The 20889-nt window shown below is 41.1% G+C and overlaps 1 protein-coding gene across 4 annotated transcripts; it reads right to left on the reverse strand.

Annotated features, from left to right (window-relative positions):
• Positions 1–165: 165 nt before the first annotated feature.
• On the reverse strand, positions 166–20577 carry elmo3 (engulfment and cell motility 3). Of its 4 annotated transcripts, XM_044016199.1 has the most exons (22): positions 20300–20577; positions 19320–19385; positions 15295–15397; positions 12860–12900; positions 12701–12773; positions 11137–11187; positions 10726–10895; positions 10042–10141; positions 9770–9921; positions 8900–8978; positions 7870–7920; positions 7657–7779; positions 7376–7498; positions 7188–7292; positions 6985–7093; positions 6768–6904; positions 2697–2860; positions 2162–2274; positions 1760–1864; positions 1596–1675; positions 1097–1177; positions 166–999 (listed from the first exon to the last, which is right to left on the reverse strand). In XM_044016199.1, the coding sequence occupies exons 3-22, from the start codon at positions 15370–15372 to the stop codon at positions 787–789; spliced, it is 2148 nt and encodes a 715-aa protein (XP_043872134.1). In that variant the 5' UTR covers positions 15373–15397; positions 19320–19385; positions 20300–20577; the 3' UTR covers positions 166–786. The 4 variants fall into 4 exon arrangements, with proteins under 4 accessions (XP_043872134.1, XP_043872132.1, XP_043872135.1 ...); XM_044016197.1 differs by lacking the exon at positions 19320–19385; XM_044016200.1 differs by lacking the exons at positions 19320–19385; positions 20300–20577 and adding an exon at positions 15905–16238.
• Positions 20578–20889: the final 312 nt, after the last annotated feature.

Consider the following 20889-nt stretch of genomic DNA (forward strand, 5'->3'; position numbering starts at 1 on the left):
GAGGAAGAAGTGTGTCAGGAATGCACCGCAGAGTAAAGTCATGACTGTGCTGAAATGAAACGACCTGATGGGAAATACTGATAAATAGTGCTGTACACTTTTATCAGTGTCACATAAGTACCTCCATATAAAAATGAATCCTTTTTAAAGTGACTTCAAGACAAATTCAGGCAAACCTAAAGGGTATTTATTGCTTTTCTGTGTCACACAGAGATGATTGCTTATCTAAAACGTGATTGAAATTATTTTCAAACTTGTAGATTGTGGCAAAGGTAATAAGCCGTACACAGATTTCATTATTGAGCTGGAAACTATAAAGTCAAGTACCTATAGGTAAAATTGAGCAAACGCTAAAAACATACTGTGTTTCTTTGTTGAAAAGGAGTCTTAACATGTACCACATCTAAATGAGTGTTCTGATCAGTGTCCATTGAAACAGGGCAGTAAAGGATGAGCACAACCAGATCAAAGCATCTGCACCCACAGTGGGGTAAAGTGCAAAGAGTCCATGTACCATGCATAGTTTTACATGTGTTTAGGGAAATTAAAGTACCGTTACTTGATTGGTGATTACTTCATTTTACAGTGTCCGTGGAGTTAAAAGAGGCTCTTTGCGTGATTGCATTGCTTTACTTGGCCGTAAAGAACCAGGTGGAAGGAGGGTGTGTGTGTAATCTCAGGATAATAGACTGCGTTCATGAGTGCGTGGATGCACCACACACACACACGCGCGCACATGCACACACATACAGTATATAAGTATATTTACACATTCATACACACGCTCTACTGCTCAGTCTGACTGAAGTCGTAGCAGAAGTTGAAGTTGCTCGGAGGTTTGGGGACGACGGGTGCGCTGTCGGGGATGGGGACGTTCTCCAGGTCCAGGAGGCGGAGCTTAATCTCCATGGAGAGGAGGATCTCCAGCTCGCTGCGCATGGAGTCACTACTCATCTCCCGGCCCAGGAGAACACTCAGTCCATCTGTCCACAGGCAGAACTGTCGGGAAACGGACAATCATTAAATGCAGTAAAGGAGAAAAAGGTTCTGATTGAACAACTGGAAATGTGGGTGTATAAGTGAGTTTTAGACTCACGTCGGTTCTGGAGGGAGCGATGAAGTTCAGACTGTACTCCTCTACATCGTACGTGATGCTGAACGCCAGGTCCAGCACCTCCTGCAGGGAGGGAGGAGAAAACACAAGCTGCGTTGACGACGTGCACTGAGGTTTTCGGAGATCAAAAAAAGAACCCACATAGAATCACTATGCTCTGGAGATTCTTCTGTCAGCTCTCGTTTAATCTCCTGTTAATGTCTGACTGAGCTCATGTAAGAACCACTGCATTATTAAGTTGTGTTTTTTTTTCTTCGTCTATGGGGTTTAACGGCAGCTTCTGGAATAAGAAAACTCCTCCTTCACTATCCAGTCTGTCATATTCTATCAGTCCTGTTACCCTCAGAAAGTTGAACAGGCACGTTCCACCCCGCCCATTCCCACCACACTCAAGCACAGACTTACACTTCTCTTCCTGTCACCCCGGCTCGCCTCAGTCCCTTTTCTTCTTTTTTTTTTTTAATTAAAAATAACTACTGACCTTGGTCTGTTTGCCTTTGTTCTCTTTCATATGAGGACAGTCTTTTCCTGTCAGCAGCCCTTTAATATCTGCAACCGGAACTGAAGGAAAGAGGAAGAATAGTGCATGAACACATCATGGCTCAGACTATTAATATTTCCAATGTTAGAATAAATACAACTCACTCTTCTCCTGAAGTGTTTCTATAGGTGGATTGTCTGTATCTTCCTCTGCGTCGCCGTAGTGAAGCATTTTGTGATTGGGCGACAAGCGGCAGTACCAAAGTTTATCTGAGGGACAAATGACAAAGCACAAAGGTTGGCCACAAAAGAGTCGCAGGTGTGTGTGTGTGTGTGTACACCTGTTATTCCTTATCTTGTGGGGACCTAAATCTGTTTACACAGTCACACAAAAATCAAGTCCCCATAACATAAATTTTAAGGTGAAGACGTGTTTTAAAGTTAGGCTGAGGTCAGGGTTAGGTTAAGGTTAGACCATGTCTCCAGGAAATGAATGTAAGTCAATGCAGTCCTTTGAAGTCATGGAAACCAGAGTGCGTGTGTGTGTGTGTCTGCTCTACTCCTCACCTTGTCTACGTCGGCTGCTGATCTTCCTGAACATTGTTCCCTGACACAGTCTGTTGAGTCTCTGCTGACGGATCAACTCGAGCAGCTCTGGCTTCAGGCGCTCTTTGAGCTCACTGGAAAAGAAAAAGAAGAGAAGAGAAAAACCACACACACACACACACACACACACACACACAACAAAATGAGTCAACGTTGTGGACATAATTGCAAGCATGAAACCAAACCACAGCAAGTCGGTCTTGAGATGTTGAATAAAACACAAATTTCCATGATTATGAACAGATATTGAATGTGAGGAGCAGAACAGGCCAAAATGAAGCCAACAACCTGCGTGGATGACAACAGTTCACTGTTACACTCGGTGTTAAGTGACAAACTAGTCACATAATAGACGTCTAGCTGATTCCACAGGGATGGAAAGAACCTCAACGCAGCAGAACAGGGAGCGTTCTAGGAACCGCGTTCCTTTACTGATATAATGATGACAATGATTGGATGAAGTGGTATCTGGTGCTGAAAGCATCCTGTAACTCACAGTACGGGTGGAGCGAGAATCTCCTCCTGGTGCAGCCGCTCGGTCTGCCGCAGTTTGAGGATCTCGCTGTAGTTGAGGGCGTGGACTTTGTTCTTGAAGAGCTCCAGGGAGGTGGGCTTACTGGACAGCGTCCTGGTAATCTGCTCCCTCACCACCTGCATCACCTGCAGAGGGAGGACAGCAGGACAGACATGGTTTTTACACACTGTTTGCATGTAAAGTGATTTACTGCCCACCTGTGTTTGCTGGGAGGAAAGAGCGATGAGAACATATGTGATGGAGCTTTTGATTAGTTCTGTTGACAACTGGGTTGTTTCTCATGCAGCTGGAGATGTCTTTGCATTAAATTCACCTGATTTGTTATTTTTTCATTCCTCCAGAATAAGCCTTTTATATTAATATCAGGCGCCGAGCTGTTGTGGGCTATTTACAGTAGTATCTTTTGAGTTTTGATGCTACTGAACTAAACTGTTCTCCAACACACTAAGGGAAAGGGTGGTTGATATTCGGCTACAACGCGTTACTACACCACTCACTGTTGCTAAATTTCACACACTGAACCTTTAAAGCCTTGACAACTGGTTGCACGCAGCAGGGTAAGAAATTATCTTTTTAACAGGGGTTTATTTTTTTACGCCTGTGAAATATATTCCTGGGCCATTCTGGATAATTTTCAGGGCAATTTTTTCCTAAATGTGGGGAAATATTTTGCTCTTTTGCCACAGCTCTTCAAATAAAATCTTATACTTTGTAAGAAAATCGGAATACCAACAAGTAAAATAGTTCAAAAGGATATAATGAAGGAAAATTTGTCCCAAACTATCAGTAGATGTGCCGATCCAGTCCAGTTTCCAACCTCAAATATTAACATATCTGACAGATGTGTGTGTGCTCACTAGCCAGTTTCAACAATGGCTTTGTAAAAGTTAACTCCATACTTTTATGGCGGCGTTAAAAGCCAACGTCATGTGAGTTTCAAAGGGAATATTAGATATTTTCAAGCTCATTTTTGCCTCATGTTCCACCAATTTGTGACCCTGAGAGGCGGTGAATTGTGTTTTCTTCTCATCATATACTCAAACTTAAATCTCCATTTACAGTTTACAAGTTCAAGCTTTATTATCATTTAGTGACTGAGAGATGTGGTTACAGAATTAGAATTTCTTATATTTGCACATACAGGCTAATCTGTGGTAGAGAATTTTGCTGCAGCATTTAACCCATCGTTGTCACACAGCGGTCGTGAGCACGCAATCCAGGCGCAGGAGCAGAGGGAAGCAACCTCTTTGTGTTTGGTGTATTACATGAAATGATGTGCTATGTATAAATGTTACGTATAATACAAAAGCACATTACTTCACTTCCTCTCCACCTTTTTTAAATAATTTTTCACTCGAAGCCACACCCACTGGCTCAGATTCCGTTCATTTATTTTCCCGTCTTCTCCTATTATCAGTATTCATTTCATAATCAGCCAACACCTTAATCTGCCTCACTCTTTGATGATCATGCTATTAATCAACAACATTACATTAACCATCCTGGGCTTCATAGCTAACTTCAGAAAACAAGAAAGAAGCCCCTACAGAAAGAAATAGATGCAATTTCAGTGACTCAGCATTTTTGCTAGAGTCAGTCGCTGTCAGTTTTGTGTGTGTGTGTGTGTGTGTGTGTTTTCTGCATGACTTGCTCATTTGAAGCTCACACAGAGGGACACAGGGTGACCCTGGCCGCACCACAACAAGAGCTCAGGGCAGTTGGTCAAACTGTGCACTTGCTTGCAATAGCTCCCTTCTGTATATCTGCCTCTGCCGTAGATAGTAGAAAAATCTATACAAAAAAATCTATAGCGCTACAGGATCAAGCAAACTCCAGCACTATTTGTTCACACACACACAGCTGCTGACCTACATCATTACTGTTTGTTCACAACCTCATTGATTGCGATTGCGATCACTGACTTAAGTGACAGTAGATAATCTGTCAGAACTTCTTTTTAAAGGAAGGAACTTACAAAACAACAACAGACAACATCAAAATGAATGTTTAAATGATAACAAATGACACAGATTCAGACTCAGCTGAGGACCAACGTTTGTTAACACGACCAGAATGACATTGTGTCAGTGTGGCAGCACTGCAAGTACAGGTGTTGAAATCCAGACTGTCACTCTATATTGTGTGAACACGCAGCGACACATAACAAGCGACGATTGAGTTTCACACTGCCACTGTGTCCTCCGGCTCCCTGAGCCAAAATAACCTTGGTGTTTCATACCAGCTTCCTCACACTGGTATGGCATGTCATTTGAAATCCCCCATAAGATCTCTCTGTTGAAGTGTCACCTTTTTATCAACACAGCCTGCGAAAACCTTTTAGCACTACATATCAAAAACCCATTCAACTGAAACAACAGAACAAACTTATTCCACGTTACAACCAAGAAATCAATCCCAGTCTTACCTCCATCTTTTCAGCCCTCTGTCCCGAGTATTTCAGCAAATTTAAATCCTGTCCAGAAGCGTCAACAGTCAAATGTGACGGGCATCACGAGCGGTGAGCGCGAGTCTGACTGACAGAGTTCACCTACTGTACATGGCAGGAGAGGTGCGCGCCTGTGGCTGTTTTGTAAACAGACACCCTGATATTCTCACACACACAAACACACACACATGCCGCCACCCACCCCTGTGGTCCAGCCTCTCTGTTGTTCAGCTCCACGGGCCAATGGGAGCAATGACTGGCAGCTGTCTCTGTTGCCTAAAATCCTGCTGCATGTGCTTGTAAGCTGTGTGTGTGCGTGTGTGTGTGTGTGTGTGTTGACAGTGATGGGGGTGTGTGTATGTAGAGCTACATTAAGGCTGTGTGTGATACGGCTTGCAAATAATGTCTCTATTATTAGGCTATTTATTGATATATCTTGATATAAAGCTGGACATGGGCTGTTTCTTTCTCTGAGCTAATACAGTTGTTACCTTTTAAATTTCAAATGAGCTATGGTGTATTCAATTGGCTTTTTAATGTTTCATGAAGAATATTTATGCGTGTAAGAAACAATGAGATAAATGGCTCAATATCAGTGCTGCAACAGCCTTTTAAACCAGGAAAATACACCACAGATGATATGAATGATAACATCCAACATCAAAGATGATATTTTGTCTCATGTCACAATACTGATACTGATATATTGCCAAACCCTGAGCTTTGTAGTGCTGCCTCACTCACTAGCACAAGTGAACTGTGTGAGTAACGTAACCTAAACTTGTGATATCTCGTATGAAAACACCACCTCTCTTTTTATATGGATTCTCTTCCCCTCCGCTCTCTGTAGGCCAACCCTCTCGTTCTCTCCCTCTCATTGTGTTTCCAGAGGTTTTACGTTCCCACTCTGTTGTTGTGTAATTACTGCTGATGCCCTGGGCGCTTTGTTTTCCTCATTTCCGTCTCCCTCTGTTTTTGCCGCCCACCACGCTTCTCTTTTGTCCACCTAATGCCCCTTTGTCCTTGCCCCACAGCACCCTGGGTAGAAGGCCTGGGGCAAAAACAAAAGGTTGGCCTACTGTCCTGGTGCTCAGGACACAGGGCTTCTCCTGACAGAGGTCAGAGGGTCACTGAGTTTTATGACTTATCGGAAGAACACTGTGTTGAAGACGGACAGCTGTGTGTGATGTTGAAATGCGACGCAAGACAAAGACTAAACCACTCTTTCTGTCAGGAGGACTAGTTTCGCAGTATTTCTCCCAGACAAGACCCTACTGCTCAAGGCTCGGAACAACCTTTTACTATAGTACAAGTATTTATTTGTGGTTTTAGGATCAGTCTGCTTTCCTAAATGCAGGCAGTGAATCATTAGCATAAGAATAAACCTACACAAAGTAACAAAAGTACAAAAGTTGGCCTATTTTATACTGGTTCTCCTGCTATTTTCTGTCAATCTAAATCAGTGCTGCCGTTACTTGTATTTTAGTCCTCTCTGTCAAAATCACACAATCACTGCTTGAACCTTGAATAAGTCTTAAAGTGAAAGGAAAGACAGATTTATCTGAGGCTATCGTCAACTTCTGTACCTTGTCAAAGTCCTCCTGAGTGGCTCTCATCTCCTTCCATGTTTTGTTGAGCAGCTGAATACAAACACAGAAAAGCTCCTCCATGAGTCGATCCTGGCTGAAGAAGATGGGATGGTAGTCAGATCCCGTCTCTGAGGCTGGACAAAAAAAGAAGATTCTCAGTCTTAGAGATGATCTGGACCAGAGGATGCAGAACATTGCATAGCAGTCGACTTACGTGGCTCTCCAATACGAAGAATTTCACATAGGATGAGTGTGAGCTGTATGCTGCTCCTGGCAAATGGACACTCGTGTTTATCCTCCCTACTGCTGTTCTCAAGAACAAACTGGGAGTGGGAAACAATTAGAAACAAAGCTGATCATAAACCAAAGCCTAGATCATGACGCTAACAACAGACAAAAATAATTATAATTACTCACCCTGCTGTAAGCATCAGGATACCGTGAAGCAAAATAAAACATGGTGTCCATCGCTAAAAGACCAGGAGGTGTCCGCAACAAGTCCTGACCTGGGTTACTGTTGTTCTGAAGACAGCAATAGTACAAATGTTACCACATGAAATATAAAGACAAGCGTTAGAGACTAAGTTGTAACAGAAAACACTTACAGAGAAGCCTAGTTTCTTAAACTCTTTAGCGCAGAGCGAGCGCCGCCTCTCGTGGCTCAGGCTGTTCTCGCTTTCTGTCTCAAACGCTGCCTGCCGCAAACTGTGAAGGATGTCTCTTTGCTCCTGATGGGAAGAAGCAGATGAGATAAAATATCAGCATATCTTTGACCAAACAGAGCGCAACTGTTTATTAACGATTCAGTAACCAGATTGTCAAACAGCTAAATAGTTAAAAGTCCAGGATGTCAGATAACTGTCCTGCAGCAGCAGTTGTAGCTCACCTGGCTATAACAGTCCAGTGGCGTCCTCATGCGAGGCTCCAGGTGATTCATAGTAACGGACTGTAGGACATAGAGGTAGTGGGCCATCTCATCCTGGACCGATCCAGAGCTATGGATGATGTTCTGCAACAAACACACAAGTGTTAAGATACATAGATTTAGATTTTTTTAATCAAACAGGCACGGAACACTTCAAAACTGCAGCTAATTTACCTTATAAATGTACTGACGGAGATTCTTCTTGTTCAGGAAGGCAAACATGTCCTGGAAAAGAAGAAAAAGTAAAGTCACTAACATGTGGCGCCGGGGTGCATTGACACTTTTCAAACAAGGGGTGGCAGTATAGTGTCAGTAACTGACTGCTGGGTGGGATCAGGGGTAGCCTGAATTTGACCTCTGTGACCATCACTTGCTGGTACTTGTCTCTGACTCAACCTCCTTTTTTCAGTATCCTGGTTTAGTCACCCTGATAAGAAGGGTGGATTTGTTGATAAATTGAGGAAGTGAGTCTCTGTGTGTGTGGGAGAAAAGAGATGAAGGCCTGAATGAAGGAACTGTTTCTGTACAATGGCGGAGAAGCAGAAAGCAAACAGAAGGAGAGAAAGTCTCAACTGTCTGCAGAAACTGAGATGAGCAGACAGACTGAGACCGATGGATCGTGTCCAGCTGTCCTGCAGGACTCCGACTCCCACGTACAATAAGGGTCTGACTGGTGCAAATAAACACCCATCACCCCAAGACACTGACAGCTTGAGATGTCAGAGCTTCCCATCAGTACACAAATGTCTCATGGTAAAACTGTTAAGACAACTGAAAAACAGCTAAGCTGAAGAATGAACAGTGTGTGGCGGTTTACAGCTGCAGGCAACGCTGTCTGGGAGACGGTAACCAAAGATCTATGTGTCTGCGGCATCAGTGATATTTTATTACACCCACTTTACATGGGTGTAGCCTTGACCTGGAGGAGAGGTCATCAGGTGTTTCAACGCAGACCACAACACTCTCCACTGCCCCTCTCCTCCAGGCTTCCAGTTAATATCCTCCCTCTTACGCCACAGCCAACATGAGGCTCTTTCTACCGCCTCCCCAAACCTCTAGGCAGCTGTTTTCCTCTCACTGCCCCTCATTCCTACATTCGTCAGCAGGTTCCATGCGGATTAGGCTGGGAATCCAAGGGGTAATAAGTGGAAGAAGAAGAAGAAGAACAGTGTCAAAAAAAACAAGAACCAGACTGCAGCGATACCTGTCTGTCTGAGTCTCCGGCTGTCTGTAGTAGGGCCATCAGCAGGGCCATGGCTTTGGTCTGTATCTGCTGATTTGTCCTGAAAGCAGTCAGAGACGAGGAAGTGAGACAAACGCACACAGATTTTAAAAAATCGCTTTTGCTTTCAAGGTATCAATCCTCAAAGTACAAAGCCACCTTAGATATTTGGTGAAGCCTGTTAGGGCAGTGTTTTGATGAGAGGTTGCTTCAGTTGGTCAGGTTAAAATTCAGCAAGGGTAAGGTTAAGGATAAGGGGTTGGGGTTCTATATCTATATTGTATATTTTTATGGCGTTTGCACTGTTATTGGAGTTGCTTTTAATCTCATTGTAGATGTGTATAGTGACAATAAAGGCATTCTACAGCTTAGCAAATTAGAATAGCAACTGTGCTTTGAAATAATTTTTTATACATACTAAAGAGGTTTAGATGGTGCAGAGCCACTGACTTGAGTCAATACTCTCTATAGCTTTATAGATACTGTATTACTATGAATCTTGTTGTACTTTTGGAATTTTAGATGCATTGTGTCATATTTTCTATGTATTGTTATTTTCTTGACTATGATTCAGTAATAAAGTCTGAATTGAACTGAAATAAGCTTATTGAAACAATGCCACAGCGAATGTGAGCCATAGAGGTGTTCCCACAAAATTTTGAGTAGGTGACATTTTTGAAAAATGACAGAGAAGTAGTTGCCTGTTTCGAGTCAATAGTACAATCATTAGTGATGTTTTGCATATTTTCAAAACTTCCTTTTACAGAGACAATGCAGCCACTCATCAGCCTCCTCCCTTTTTCTCTGTTGGGACTCCAATTAACCAACTGTTGTTTTTTTTAAGTTACTTACACTTGGAGGTGAGCTACAAGTCTCTCCATGGTGACTTCCTGTTTGACCTGTAGGAAGAGGCCGTGACTGCTCAGCACCATGCTCTCCAGGATGTCCAAGGACACCTGCTGCATCGACGCATCGGTTAGCTTGGCGTTGACAAAGCCGGCAATCTGAAACAAAGAGGGGGGGGAGGAGTAAGAAGGTGAACATTTTAACAGTCAACACAGCTACGTTTGGGAGAGAAAAAGAAATGTGACAAAACATCAGACAGGAAGCAGCAGATACAGAACCTTTTTGATGAAGACGGTTGAGAGGTTTTCCCAAGAAACTATCCCATGATCCATCAGTTCCATGAAGGCTGTCAGAGTGTGGGTCATGATCACATTACTCCTGAGGGTCGCAGACACACAAAGAACGGTAGATGATGTAGATTTATACATAAACAATCGTAATCCATTCACAAACACATACTTAATCAAGGTTATGTCTAAGTATTTAACAAAGGAAAGCACTTGGAGAGTAAAAACCTCCGCCAATGACGGTGTTAACACACTACCCTATATTGCAAGAATTATATTTGGGTTTTTTTTGTTTTTCATTTTAAAATCTAATCATTTCATCTTAAGTCAAAACCTGATCCATCCTCCACTTTTTTATGCTTGTGGCCAAATAAAACCTCCTTGGCAAAGGTAACTATTGTAAACCAATTTATCAAGATCACTCCTACAGTATTATTTATGATCTTAAGAGCTGTTAAATAAATAAGAATAACTTTGCTGAGTCAGGGGGAAAAAAAATATATTCAGCCGCTTTTTTTATGACATGTTTCACTCTGTGGGATGTGCTGCTACATGTACAGGAACTATTTCACCCTTCAGCACCAACGACATATATGCGAGGAGCAACATTCCACCTCATGCAAGGGAAATATACAAGCGCAGACATGGTAACATACACACACACTCTGTACTGACTCATTAGAATCCTCTACTATCTTGACCAGTAAGAGGTGTCCGTCTCGGCTGATGAACTCCTGGGCAAAGGTCACGTCCGTGGAAACGTTCGCCAGCTCCTTCAACGAGTCGCAGCGCACGCCCGAGTCTGAGCTCTGGATGCCCTTGAACAAGTCTTCGGCACAGCGACTCTGCGTTCACAGGCATCAACAACACAAGCATAAATAGTTAAATTTCCTCCTTTTATTTGCGAAGACAGATTAATGCTGACTCATGCTATTGTCTGAAGTTGCCCCATGCCCAATGTCACGCTATTAAAAAAGATATTTCCCCCTGCAGTGTCACTGAAAAAGTAACATAGAGAGTCAGAAGACAGTCGGAAGAATGTGAAAGGAGGGAGGTGAAAGGATAGAGTATTGACTGCAGACTCACCGGTGCCTTGGTCAGACGCAGAATGCAGCCGTTCTTAATGTCCAGACGATTCTACACCACACAAACAAACACACACGTATGCAGAGGAAAAACTATTTTTAAAAACGAAGAGAAAACACATCAAACACACTCTTCTTACACTTAGAAACACAATACCCAGTATGTTTCTGAGTCAAAGCCAAATAAAAATATGTAAATTAATCTTCCAACTTCATGGCCGTGTGTCAGGCTGGCGATGCAGGCTTATACAACCAGGGAAGTTAACTGCTTGTTGCATTTATTGTAAAACAAATACAGAGACATTCTTTATTCCAGGGTCTTGTACACGGTCTTATACATGAACATTTGGGCTTAAGCGGGAAATGATCACATCGCTGCACTGCATGCAATCAAGCTATGTGTTCCACACACCCATCCAGAAGTGGAAACATCTGTGTTTAAGAACAAACTCACCAACTTCCAAGTCTGCAAGTTGGCATCTGCGCACAAACTCTTGCATAACTAAAAGAGTGTGTTTCACACTCCAACAGCAGCACTGATAAAACAATCTCACTCAACGTTTCTTAAGTAAATAACACACCTTTCTCTAGTGGCACTGTAATGACTTCTACAGTCCTGGCTTTAGCTCAGAAAAGGGGGGAGGGCTTGGTGACTTGACACCAAGAAGACGGCTGCTATAACTACTTTCTCTTCCTCCTCTATTTAGGCCAGTTTCGCTGGTTTATTCACTTATTTTTGGTGTTGTTGCTCAATATTTCCTGTAATTTCTGTGTTATTGCTCATAATAACCTGTAAGCATAATGTTAAGGAAGTCATCTCAACAGAGAATTAAGCCTCTTTCGCAATACAACAAGTGAGTATACCCTGGATTTTTAAACATGGATGAACCAATTAATAACATTCTCATTGCCAGACGTTTATTTACACCTGTGGTGTTGACCAGTGGGAATTAGACTGCTTGTCATGTGCACCCACTGTCCTGCATCTTTTAGATGTTTCCCTGTTCCAACACACCTGATTCTAATAAATGGGACGTTATCAGGCCTCTGTAGAGCTTGCTGATGAGCTGAGCGTTTGAATCAGGTGTGTTGGAGCGGAGACATTTCTAAAATATGCAAATCAGGATTGAGAGAAACCCTGATTTACAGAATCAGGGAAATCTATCTTGTGATAGAATTGTCTATTCTATTAGGCAGCTGTGTGTGCACTGTGCGTCTCTTCTGTGGAAAGGTTATTCCAGGTTATACCATTGGCAACAACTGCCTATGGTGCAAAGAAACCTAAAACAAGGAAAGCAATGAAAATGTGTCTCAATATCAACAAAGCATTTCAGATACTGAGTCACTGTGCATCTGGGGGTAGGACCATGAAATAGCCTTGATTTGTTGATTTGACAAGTGCTTGTAATTTTATGTTCATAAAGAAGTCTAAAACCACAATTAACTTTATCTTGAATGTTCAACAGATCTCTGAGCTAATCAGCCTTGACATTTGTGGCCATATTGCGCAGCCCTACCTGGTGTAGATTATTATATGTACTGATGTTTATATAAGTATAACTCACTGATTCAGTGATGTAGGTCTGTACTCCATCAGCATACTGCAGAGCATAGTTGTCAGGACCTGGGAGATTCCAGCTATAACCACAGACACAGAAATATCAACTGTCACCATAACACATGGAAATACTAAATTAGGGACAGTAAAGCCCTTATTTACTTACCCATCACACACTTCCTTTATTACAGCAGAAAGGGGTTTTTTCTGTGTAGAGAAATAACACATGTTTTATAGGTGCATATACAAACACACACACACACACCTGCTGCACACATGAGTCATAACAACAGGATTTTACTATCAAATAATTCCCTCCGTCAAGGAGCTGAACACATGGCCTCGGTAAGAACACGTTGTTACGGTACCACAGCTATTCTCACTGGCTGTAAACCGTGTTTGCTGAGGAAATCCAAGTGCTCCTCAACACTTTCTGAACAATGTCCCTCTCAGTTTCCAGATCCCCCTTTGTACATAAATAATTCCCAGACTACTTCCATGTCTGACTCTCAGCTATCCTGCTATTAGTGGTCAGCCCCGCGGTCAACCAATGAAAATGTCCTCGGCTTCTGTGGTAGACCCAGTGGACGGCCTGTTATTAGTGGCAGCCAAGAGGGTTGACCGATCAGATGTGTTAAATGAAGACAGCCAGGCCAAAAGACATTTTTTAAGAGATTCTTCTGGGGCTGACAGGAGTAGTTGTGAGCTAAAATAAAAACATTTTGTGACGGGAACGTGCTTTCGCATTCTAATTAGTACTTCTGAAGAAGTGAGGCTATTGGTTAACGTATTATGGCATGAAAACAAGTGCAACTGTGATCTCCGTCCGTTTCTGTTTTGACTGCACTGCATTGTGCAACAGCTGAAATAACCAGACAGTGTAGTAAATACCTGTTAAGTCCATTCTCGCTCTCTGTTCAAACCCTCTCAAGTGATGTACAGTATGTGTTTGTGAGTGTGAAAACACATCCCTGTTGTCTGGCATACGGTTTAAACTCTGACTCATGGGTGGTGTCAGAAGTACAACTTCCCCAAAATTTCTAGAAAACACATTGAAAGCTTCCCCACTATCACATTTGGATAAAACCATAAAACCAGTGGGCGTGGAATCCTAAAGTATTCAAGATGATAATATGTCACTTTTTTATTGTTATTACTGCACTCGTTTCAGGATCATTTATTTGGGTTTTATGCAAACATTCAAATGTATTTTAAACCTTGATTTATCTTCAAATTTACATTTATCATGTGGACTTGTCAGTCATTCATGAACACCCAGCTTCTCTGAGTTTGGCAAGCTCAATATATAATAACTACCAGTTTATACCAGTGAGCTCCTGTTCACTCTAGTAACAACCATGTCAAGGTTTTCCTTCATAAACCAGCTGGAGGCTGCACTTGGATGCAGACTATTAAACCTAACTCACAGCTATCCCTTTTTTAGTACAGCCAGCTGGGAAGGTAGATTGTGGTTGAATAAGTAAAAGTGGATATTAGATTCTGTGCTGTGCTGTGCAGTGTGTTTATTTTCACAAACAGTTGATTTTGAATGACTCTGGTGAGATATTGAGATAAAATAGCACCTGACAATGGGTGCTGGCAGGTGGAGATGTTTATTTAATATTTGTAGTAATTCGTTTTACTGAGTTTTTTCTGATTATTTGTATGCCTAATCACTAAGTCTCCTGTCATTTCAGATCCTGCCTTCCTGTGCAATCAGCTCATTCCCCTCACCTGTTGTTCCACGCCCCTTCCCCTCACCTGCAGCTCATTAGCTCCTCTGTATATAACTAGCTCACATTCACCATACCTCTGCCAGACTGTCTTGTGTTCTTGCCAAGCTTGCCTACATTCTTAGTTCAGTAGTCCTGTGCTGATCCCTGGATTCTTGCCTGCTGTTCATTGAATTTGTTTGCCTTGTAGGACTGGCTCTCTGGTGTTCTTTACCCCTGACAGTTTTAAGTAAACTGAACACTCCTTTGAACTGATTTCTGCCTCTGTCGTGCTTCTGGGTTCTTCTCTGCCAGCACACTTCACGATATGCCTGTATAATATGCACTCATGCTAACACAAGTTAAGTTATCTTCCTAGAATAAATGTGTGCTTATGCTACCAATATTAAGATGCAAATAATGTTATGGAAACAACATGACGGTGAGCAGGAATGCAGACCGCTCATGAAACACAATATATTCTACCCTGAATAGTAAATACGGCCTCACTGCGCTGCTACAAACATTTGTCTCCAAGCACAGATCGCCTGAGCAAACATTGCTGTTGAATCTCATGACAAACAAAGCAAAAAAATAAATGACCTGTCTCTTTAAGGTTAGCGCAAAGGTCATCTCTGTGGTCTTTGGGTGTGACACGCACTAAGAGGAAGTGCTGCCTAAAAAGGCTTAGCTGAGGGCAAGACATTGCCCATTGACATCACTGTCACAGCATAAAGCAAAGTGCGATATCTCTCTCTCTCTATCTCTCTCTCTCTCTCTATATATATATATATACATATATATGTAGACGTATATACATATATATATATAGTAGATGTTCACAAATACACATATAAATGTAAACAATGCATGTGTCTGCATGTATTACCTGATCAAGTTGTATGAGCTGTGGATAAGCCCCAGGCATCTGGATGGCTATCTTCACAATGTCCTTCTGCTGAGGCATTTTGGCACCTCTTAAATCCACCACTCTGTAGATTATGAAATACGAATGAGTTGAAAAATAAGTGCTTAATATACACAGAATATTTCTGTATTAAATGTCAGAAGCTTTACACATTCAAACAGGACAATCTTTGATGACGGTTTTAAAAGAGAATTTGGTGCAGAGAAGAATTCCGAAAGGAAGAAAACTGAGAATGTTTTAGGAAAACAAAGTACAAAAAAAGCATGATGGTGTTAATTTAAAGTAGAATTTAATGGTTGTGTTAAACATTGAAGCTCAATTAACAGATCACTTCACATTTTAATGTATAAAATGTGGATCTGGAAAGAAGTGAGCAGTCTTTCTGCTAAAAAAAGAAACTGTGACAAACTGAATAATCAAGTGACTTCACAAAAGTAGTTCTCCTTTACTGTAAACTGCTGATTCTGGTAATCCCAAAAATGATTTACAGCAGTCAGGACGTCATGTTTGTGTGCATTTTTGGTGCGCAGAGTGAAGCTGAGAAGGCAAAAAATACTGTCCACACACGCACTATGGATTGTTCACTTCACACTCATCGCTTTAATCCCAGAGACAACAATTCTTCTGCAGCCTTCACAGCATTCCCTGACGATACAGAGGACGCTGTTGTTGTGCTTCTGACCCTTCCCCCGTCTCCTCGTCTCCTTGTCCGTCTCTTTTTCTCCCTGACTCTCGGCACATGGAAACAATACAGTTGGATCTAGATTCTTCTGTAACTCACAGGGAAAGAGAGGAGGCCTAGCTTGTGTCTGTGTGATTAATAACCAGCACCCTCTGCAAGAGATAGTTAACACAGTTCCAATCCACTTCACCACAGTTTATGGCAGGTTTCAAAGCAATGCTCCTGTCAAAACAACCACACGCCCTTACTGTCTTCACACCTCACTCGCCCTGAGGCAGCGTCTTTCCTGATGTAGGATGCCATTCAAAGCCAGAATGAAAAAAGGACACAGCAAGGAAGATGGTTTTCATCAACAAAAAGATGCAAATCCAATCACCACAGCTTTTCTTGATAACTGACAAGCACTGGGTATTGAAGGAAAACCCAGAGGTGCTAAAGAAAAAATCTGGTGGTGGTGTCGAAGGTCAACTTCCTTCCCACAAATCACAAGCAGCAGTTTGCACAGCCTTAATCTCTAAGAGGTTTAGGGGATGTAGATTTGTTCATGGGCGGCTTATGTGTCAGCAAATTCAGAGCCAAACTGGGTAATTGCATGTCATGTCTATGCAACAACAACAACAAAGACTGTCTGTGGCTTTTAAATCTGGTTGTCTGTCTGAGCTGTATAATAAAGAATGGAAACGGAGTCCATGTATGTGTCCGTCATCTGAACATTAAATTGTTGGTTTGCTAATGGACATGGTGACATATACTAAAATTAAAGTTAGGGCCAGTTATTTATAATCTCATTTGTGGAAAGCTGCTTCACATCCTGATATATATCACTAAATAAAGTAGGCAAAAAGCCAGTGTTTGTATCCTTTGAAATATGCTAAAAATTTAATTTGAACCACATGTAAAATGATTGGCTGTGGAACCTGTCTGCCACTAACCAACCTGCCTACTAAGCCAGAAGTTAGTCATGGGAAATGTTAGAGAAAGTACATCCAAAACTGCGGGCAGAGCTTCAACAAGTGGGCCCACATGAGGGGGTAGGATGTCTCAGCCAGATTTAAAACCAGCTGTTACACTGGAAAAAAAGGAAACTTAAGATATTTCACTTGGTAACACATTAATGAGTCCATGCCAACTAACTTGCTGAATTTAGTTAGAATTAACATAATTTATGTGTTACCCATTTCAAAAATATTTTTCAGTGTTTGTCAAACACTAAGGCCTTGTTTAAACTGCAGCCCAAATTGGATTTGTAAGCATATCCGATCAAAATCATAGTAGACTAATAGTCTTGTCTTCCACATGTATTTCTATAGTCACAGGCCACGTCCTGGAAAAACAAGTTGTCGAAACAAAATAAACAAAATGGACAACAGAAATCTGTGCCTGTTTCTGTCGAAAATGGTTATGTGGAATCAAGGCGCAAATTTTCTTCTGATTTTAATCTATTGTCTTCCACTGTGTCGATAGTTTAACGCACCTCCAACTAACTCTCTCTGGATCTACGTTGTTGTTGTAGTTGAAGAAGACACTTATTTGAGAAACGAGAGGTTCAGATTGAAACAGATGACTCCTAAGCAATACAAAGAAGCAAACATCATGTCAAATGCAGCAGCAACAAATCACAACATCTCAAGGAACTAAAGACAAACTCAACAGCTGCCACAATGACCAAGCACTTGTTGGTGACAGTGGAGAGAAGTAGTAATTCCCTTTTATTATTCATTTCACCCAGCCAACTTCTCTAATGTGTGCTAATAATAGGAAACTGTATGAATCGGTCTTCAAAAAAGGAAAATGGTAAGTAAAACTAAATTGCTCATACAATGGCAAAAACAGATAATTTCAATGCCTAATATCTTGATAAAGAGTATATGCCTTTTTTTACAGAATATATTTACAGTTTAAAGAAGGGAAAGCCCATGTTGAAACCTTCTGCAACCAGCCTAAATGAAAATTCTCAGATAAAGAAGTCAGATAGAGCAGTCCACAGAGAATTAAAGCATTCCAGTCCAGAAGACTTTCAGCTTTCAGGGTTTGCACTCGATGACAACAAAGCACTATTAGTCCACGTTAAGCGTAACCTGTCTGTACATGCTCCAGTCCTCCTGAAACACTGGATGGAACTCAGTCTTCACTGACATTATCTCCTCATAACATAACAAGGAAAACAAAACAATCCTAGAAGGTGTGGTAACCTGTTTTCTGATTCATCAAATTAATTGCACATATTTAATTACACTAATTGTCATTAATGCAGCCTGCTGAAGAACACATTAATGACAATGATTTCATTAATGTCTCTAAGCACTTGATATTTAACCACTGTTGAATTGGACTTTTTAGATTCAGTTTCATATTGAGGATCAAAAGAAACAATTAAGTGGTTGGTCGTTTTGTTTTCACAAGTCAGCAGAGAGGATTTTTTTTTTTCATCTGTGTTTCCACAGAGGTTAACCACAGTCACTGCCTGTACCTGAACACTCTACACAGTCTGCATGTGCCTCTGAGCCTTTAAATAAAACACAGATCTCTCTGTGTTAATATTTCAGGTAATGTAATAAAATATGAACACAGTGATTACCAAAGCTTAGCAAAGATGTTAAGCATCTATTTACATTTAATAAATGTAACAAAACTAAATTACTACCAACATTATCAGACAGCTGTGCTGATCTCTGAATATCTGTTGTTAACTATCATTAAAGATAGTTGTTTTATCAATAATTAAAACAAGCTTTATGACTTTTCAGCTTCTTAAATGACTTCTTAAATATAAACAATATTTGCTGGTTTCTTTGCTTTATATGACATAGAAATCATTAAAACTGAATAATTTTGGTTTGTGGACAAAATAAGACATTATCATGATGAGGAATGGTAAACACTGATCAACATTTTCTAGCATTTTATGAAGAAAAATCAAGAATATAATCAACAGATTAATCAACTTTGAATATAATTGTTAGTTGCAGCCCTATACTTGAAAAATATTTACCAAATAGTTGAAAGAAGAACAGGGAAATTACTGTAAATTAATGTAGGTACTATATTGTTTAGGACTGCATAAGACTGATTGTTACTTGATGATTACAACACAGGACACAGAGACAGATACATTACACTACATTAACCTCATTTACACTCTAAATAATTATAAGTGTTTGGAAAAGTAAGAGTGGAGTTTCTTTAGATCCTTTAACTACAGTTAGATGTCAAATGTCACATCCACCTCCACAGTGTTCAGCAGCTGTCAGTGTCTGTCCTCTGAACAGTTTCATTAAGCTTAAAACCACAAGCACGACCAGACCTTTTGTTAGTGGGTAGAACTCTCCTCCCCTCTGTGTGAGTGTGTTCCAATTCAGGACTAGTACTCCTTGTGGAGACCAAAGAACGTTAGTTAGAAAGTTAGTATCAAGGTGTACACTTCTGGTTAGGTTAAAGTCAGCGTTAAACATTTACTGGCCATGGATAAGGTTAGCGATAAGGCTTTGGTTGGGCTTTTCAAACTTCCTAACAAGAATAGCTGCACTTGTGTTTGTTTTGTTTTCCTGGCATAAACGCTGACCGGGCCAGTAGTCCAAAAACCTGGTCCAAATGAGACAGAGCCTCATTTCTGAGTTAACTGGATAAGTTTAGGGCCAAGCCTGTTTAGGCTGTTAAGAATAATGGCTGCACAAACTCATGTATGTGCCTATACTTGTATTTATATCTTTGAAAACATTCAAACATGTCTTTGTGAGGACATTTGGATCTTAGTTTGGTTTTGGTTAAGGTTAGGGTAAGGGGCTAGGGAATGCATTATGTCTATGAAGTGTCCTCACTAAGTTATAAAAAGAAGTGTGTGTGAAGTAGGGGTCTCTCAGCTGCCTGAAATTCCTAACCTGACAGGGGACACCCCCCCCACCTCCACACACACACACACACGTACACACGCACGTACACACACACACAATAAGGATAATAATACTATGAAGTATAAATAGTAGTATACTAATAATTACATTATACTATAGAATAACAAACTTCTGTCGTCTATAAGTGAAACTAAATGATGCTAACTAACTAGCCGTGGGCTACTACAGACTAATAAGCTGCAGCCAGTGTTCACGCAAACGTGATGAGGAGGAGAAAGAAAAGTTAACGTGCACATAAATAAACGTCAGTGAAGTAGTTCTTATTTAAACCACAATGAAAGTTATGTGTCAGACGTTTATGTGTGAGTTTTAGTAGCTGCAGATGTTGTTGTTGGGTTGTTATTTTTTTTCCTCCTGTCGAACTTTGTCCTACCTGATTTGAAAAGACGAGTCGATGCTACTGTCCTACAGAACTGCCGCAGTCTGCGCGAGAAACATTTGTCACGGTCTCTCTGTGCTTTTTCTATTCCTTCAGAGGGAGAAAAAAACAACTCTAGTCTCCCAGAAGTCAATCTCTTCTTCTCTTACAGAAACATCTGAACTCCTCGGAGAGCAGGAGGAAACTCCTCACTTCAAGTTTTCAGGAATGATTAGTGGATTTAAAGTTCCGGGTTGGTTGGAGTCGTTCGGTCGAGGGTTTGAGCCTGCGAGGCTGCGAGCCTGCAAGTCTGCGAGATTAAGACCCCTAATTCTCGGTTCTAACTTTCAAAATAAAACTCGTCACGTTTAGTCAAATATTTGTAGCTTGGCGAAACTACGACATACTAACCAACTTAACCAACCAACGTTATTTACTTAAAAATACAATTCAATGAACAACATAGTGTATGTTTAACCATTTCACTGCTTATCCGACCACACAAACGATTACTTTGTTTGGTGCGCTTTTACTTTGAAAAGAAAACCGCACAAGTTCCGAATGTACTACTGGTGCCTGCACTAAACTGTACCAGATTTTCCTCC

Source organism: Solea senegalensis, unplaced genomic scaffold (genome assembly GCF_019176455.1).
Source record: "Solea senegalensis isolate Sse05_10M unplaced genomic scaffold, IFAPA_SoseM_1 scf7180000014299, whole genome shotgun sequence".
Classification (NCBI taxonomy): domain Eukaryota; kingdom Metazoa; phylum Chordata; class Actinopteri; order Pleuronectiformes; family Soleidae; genus Solea; species Solea senegalensis.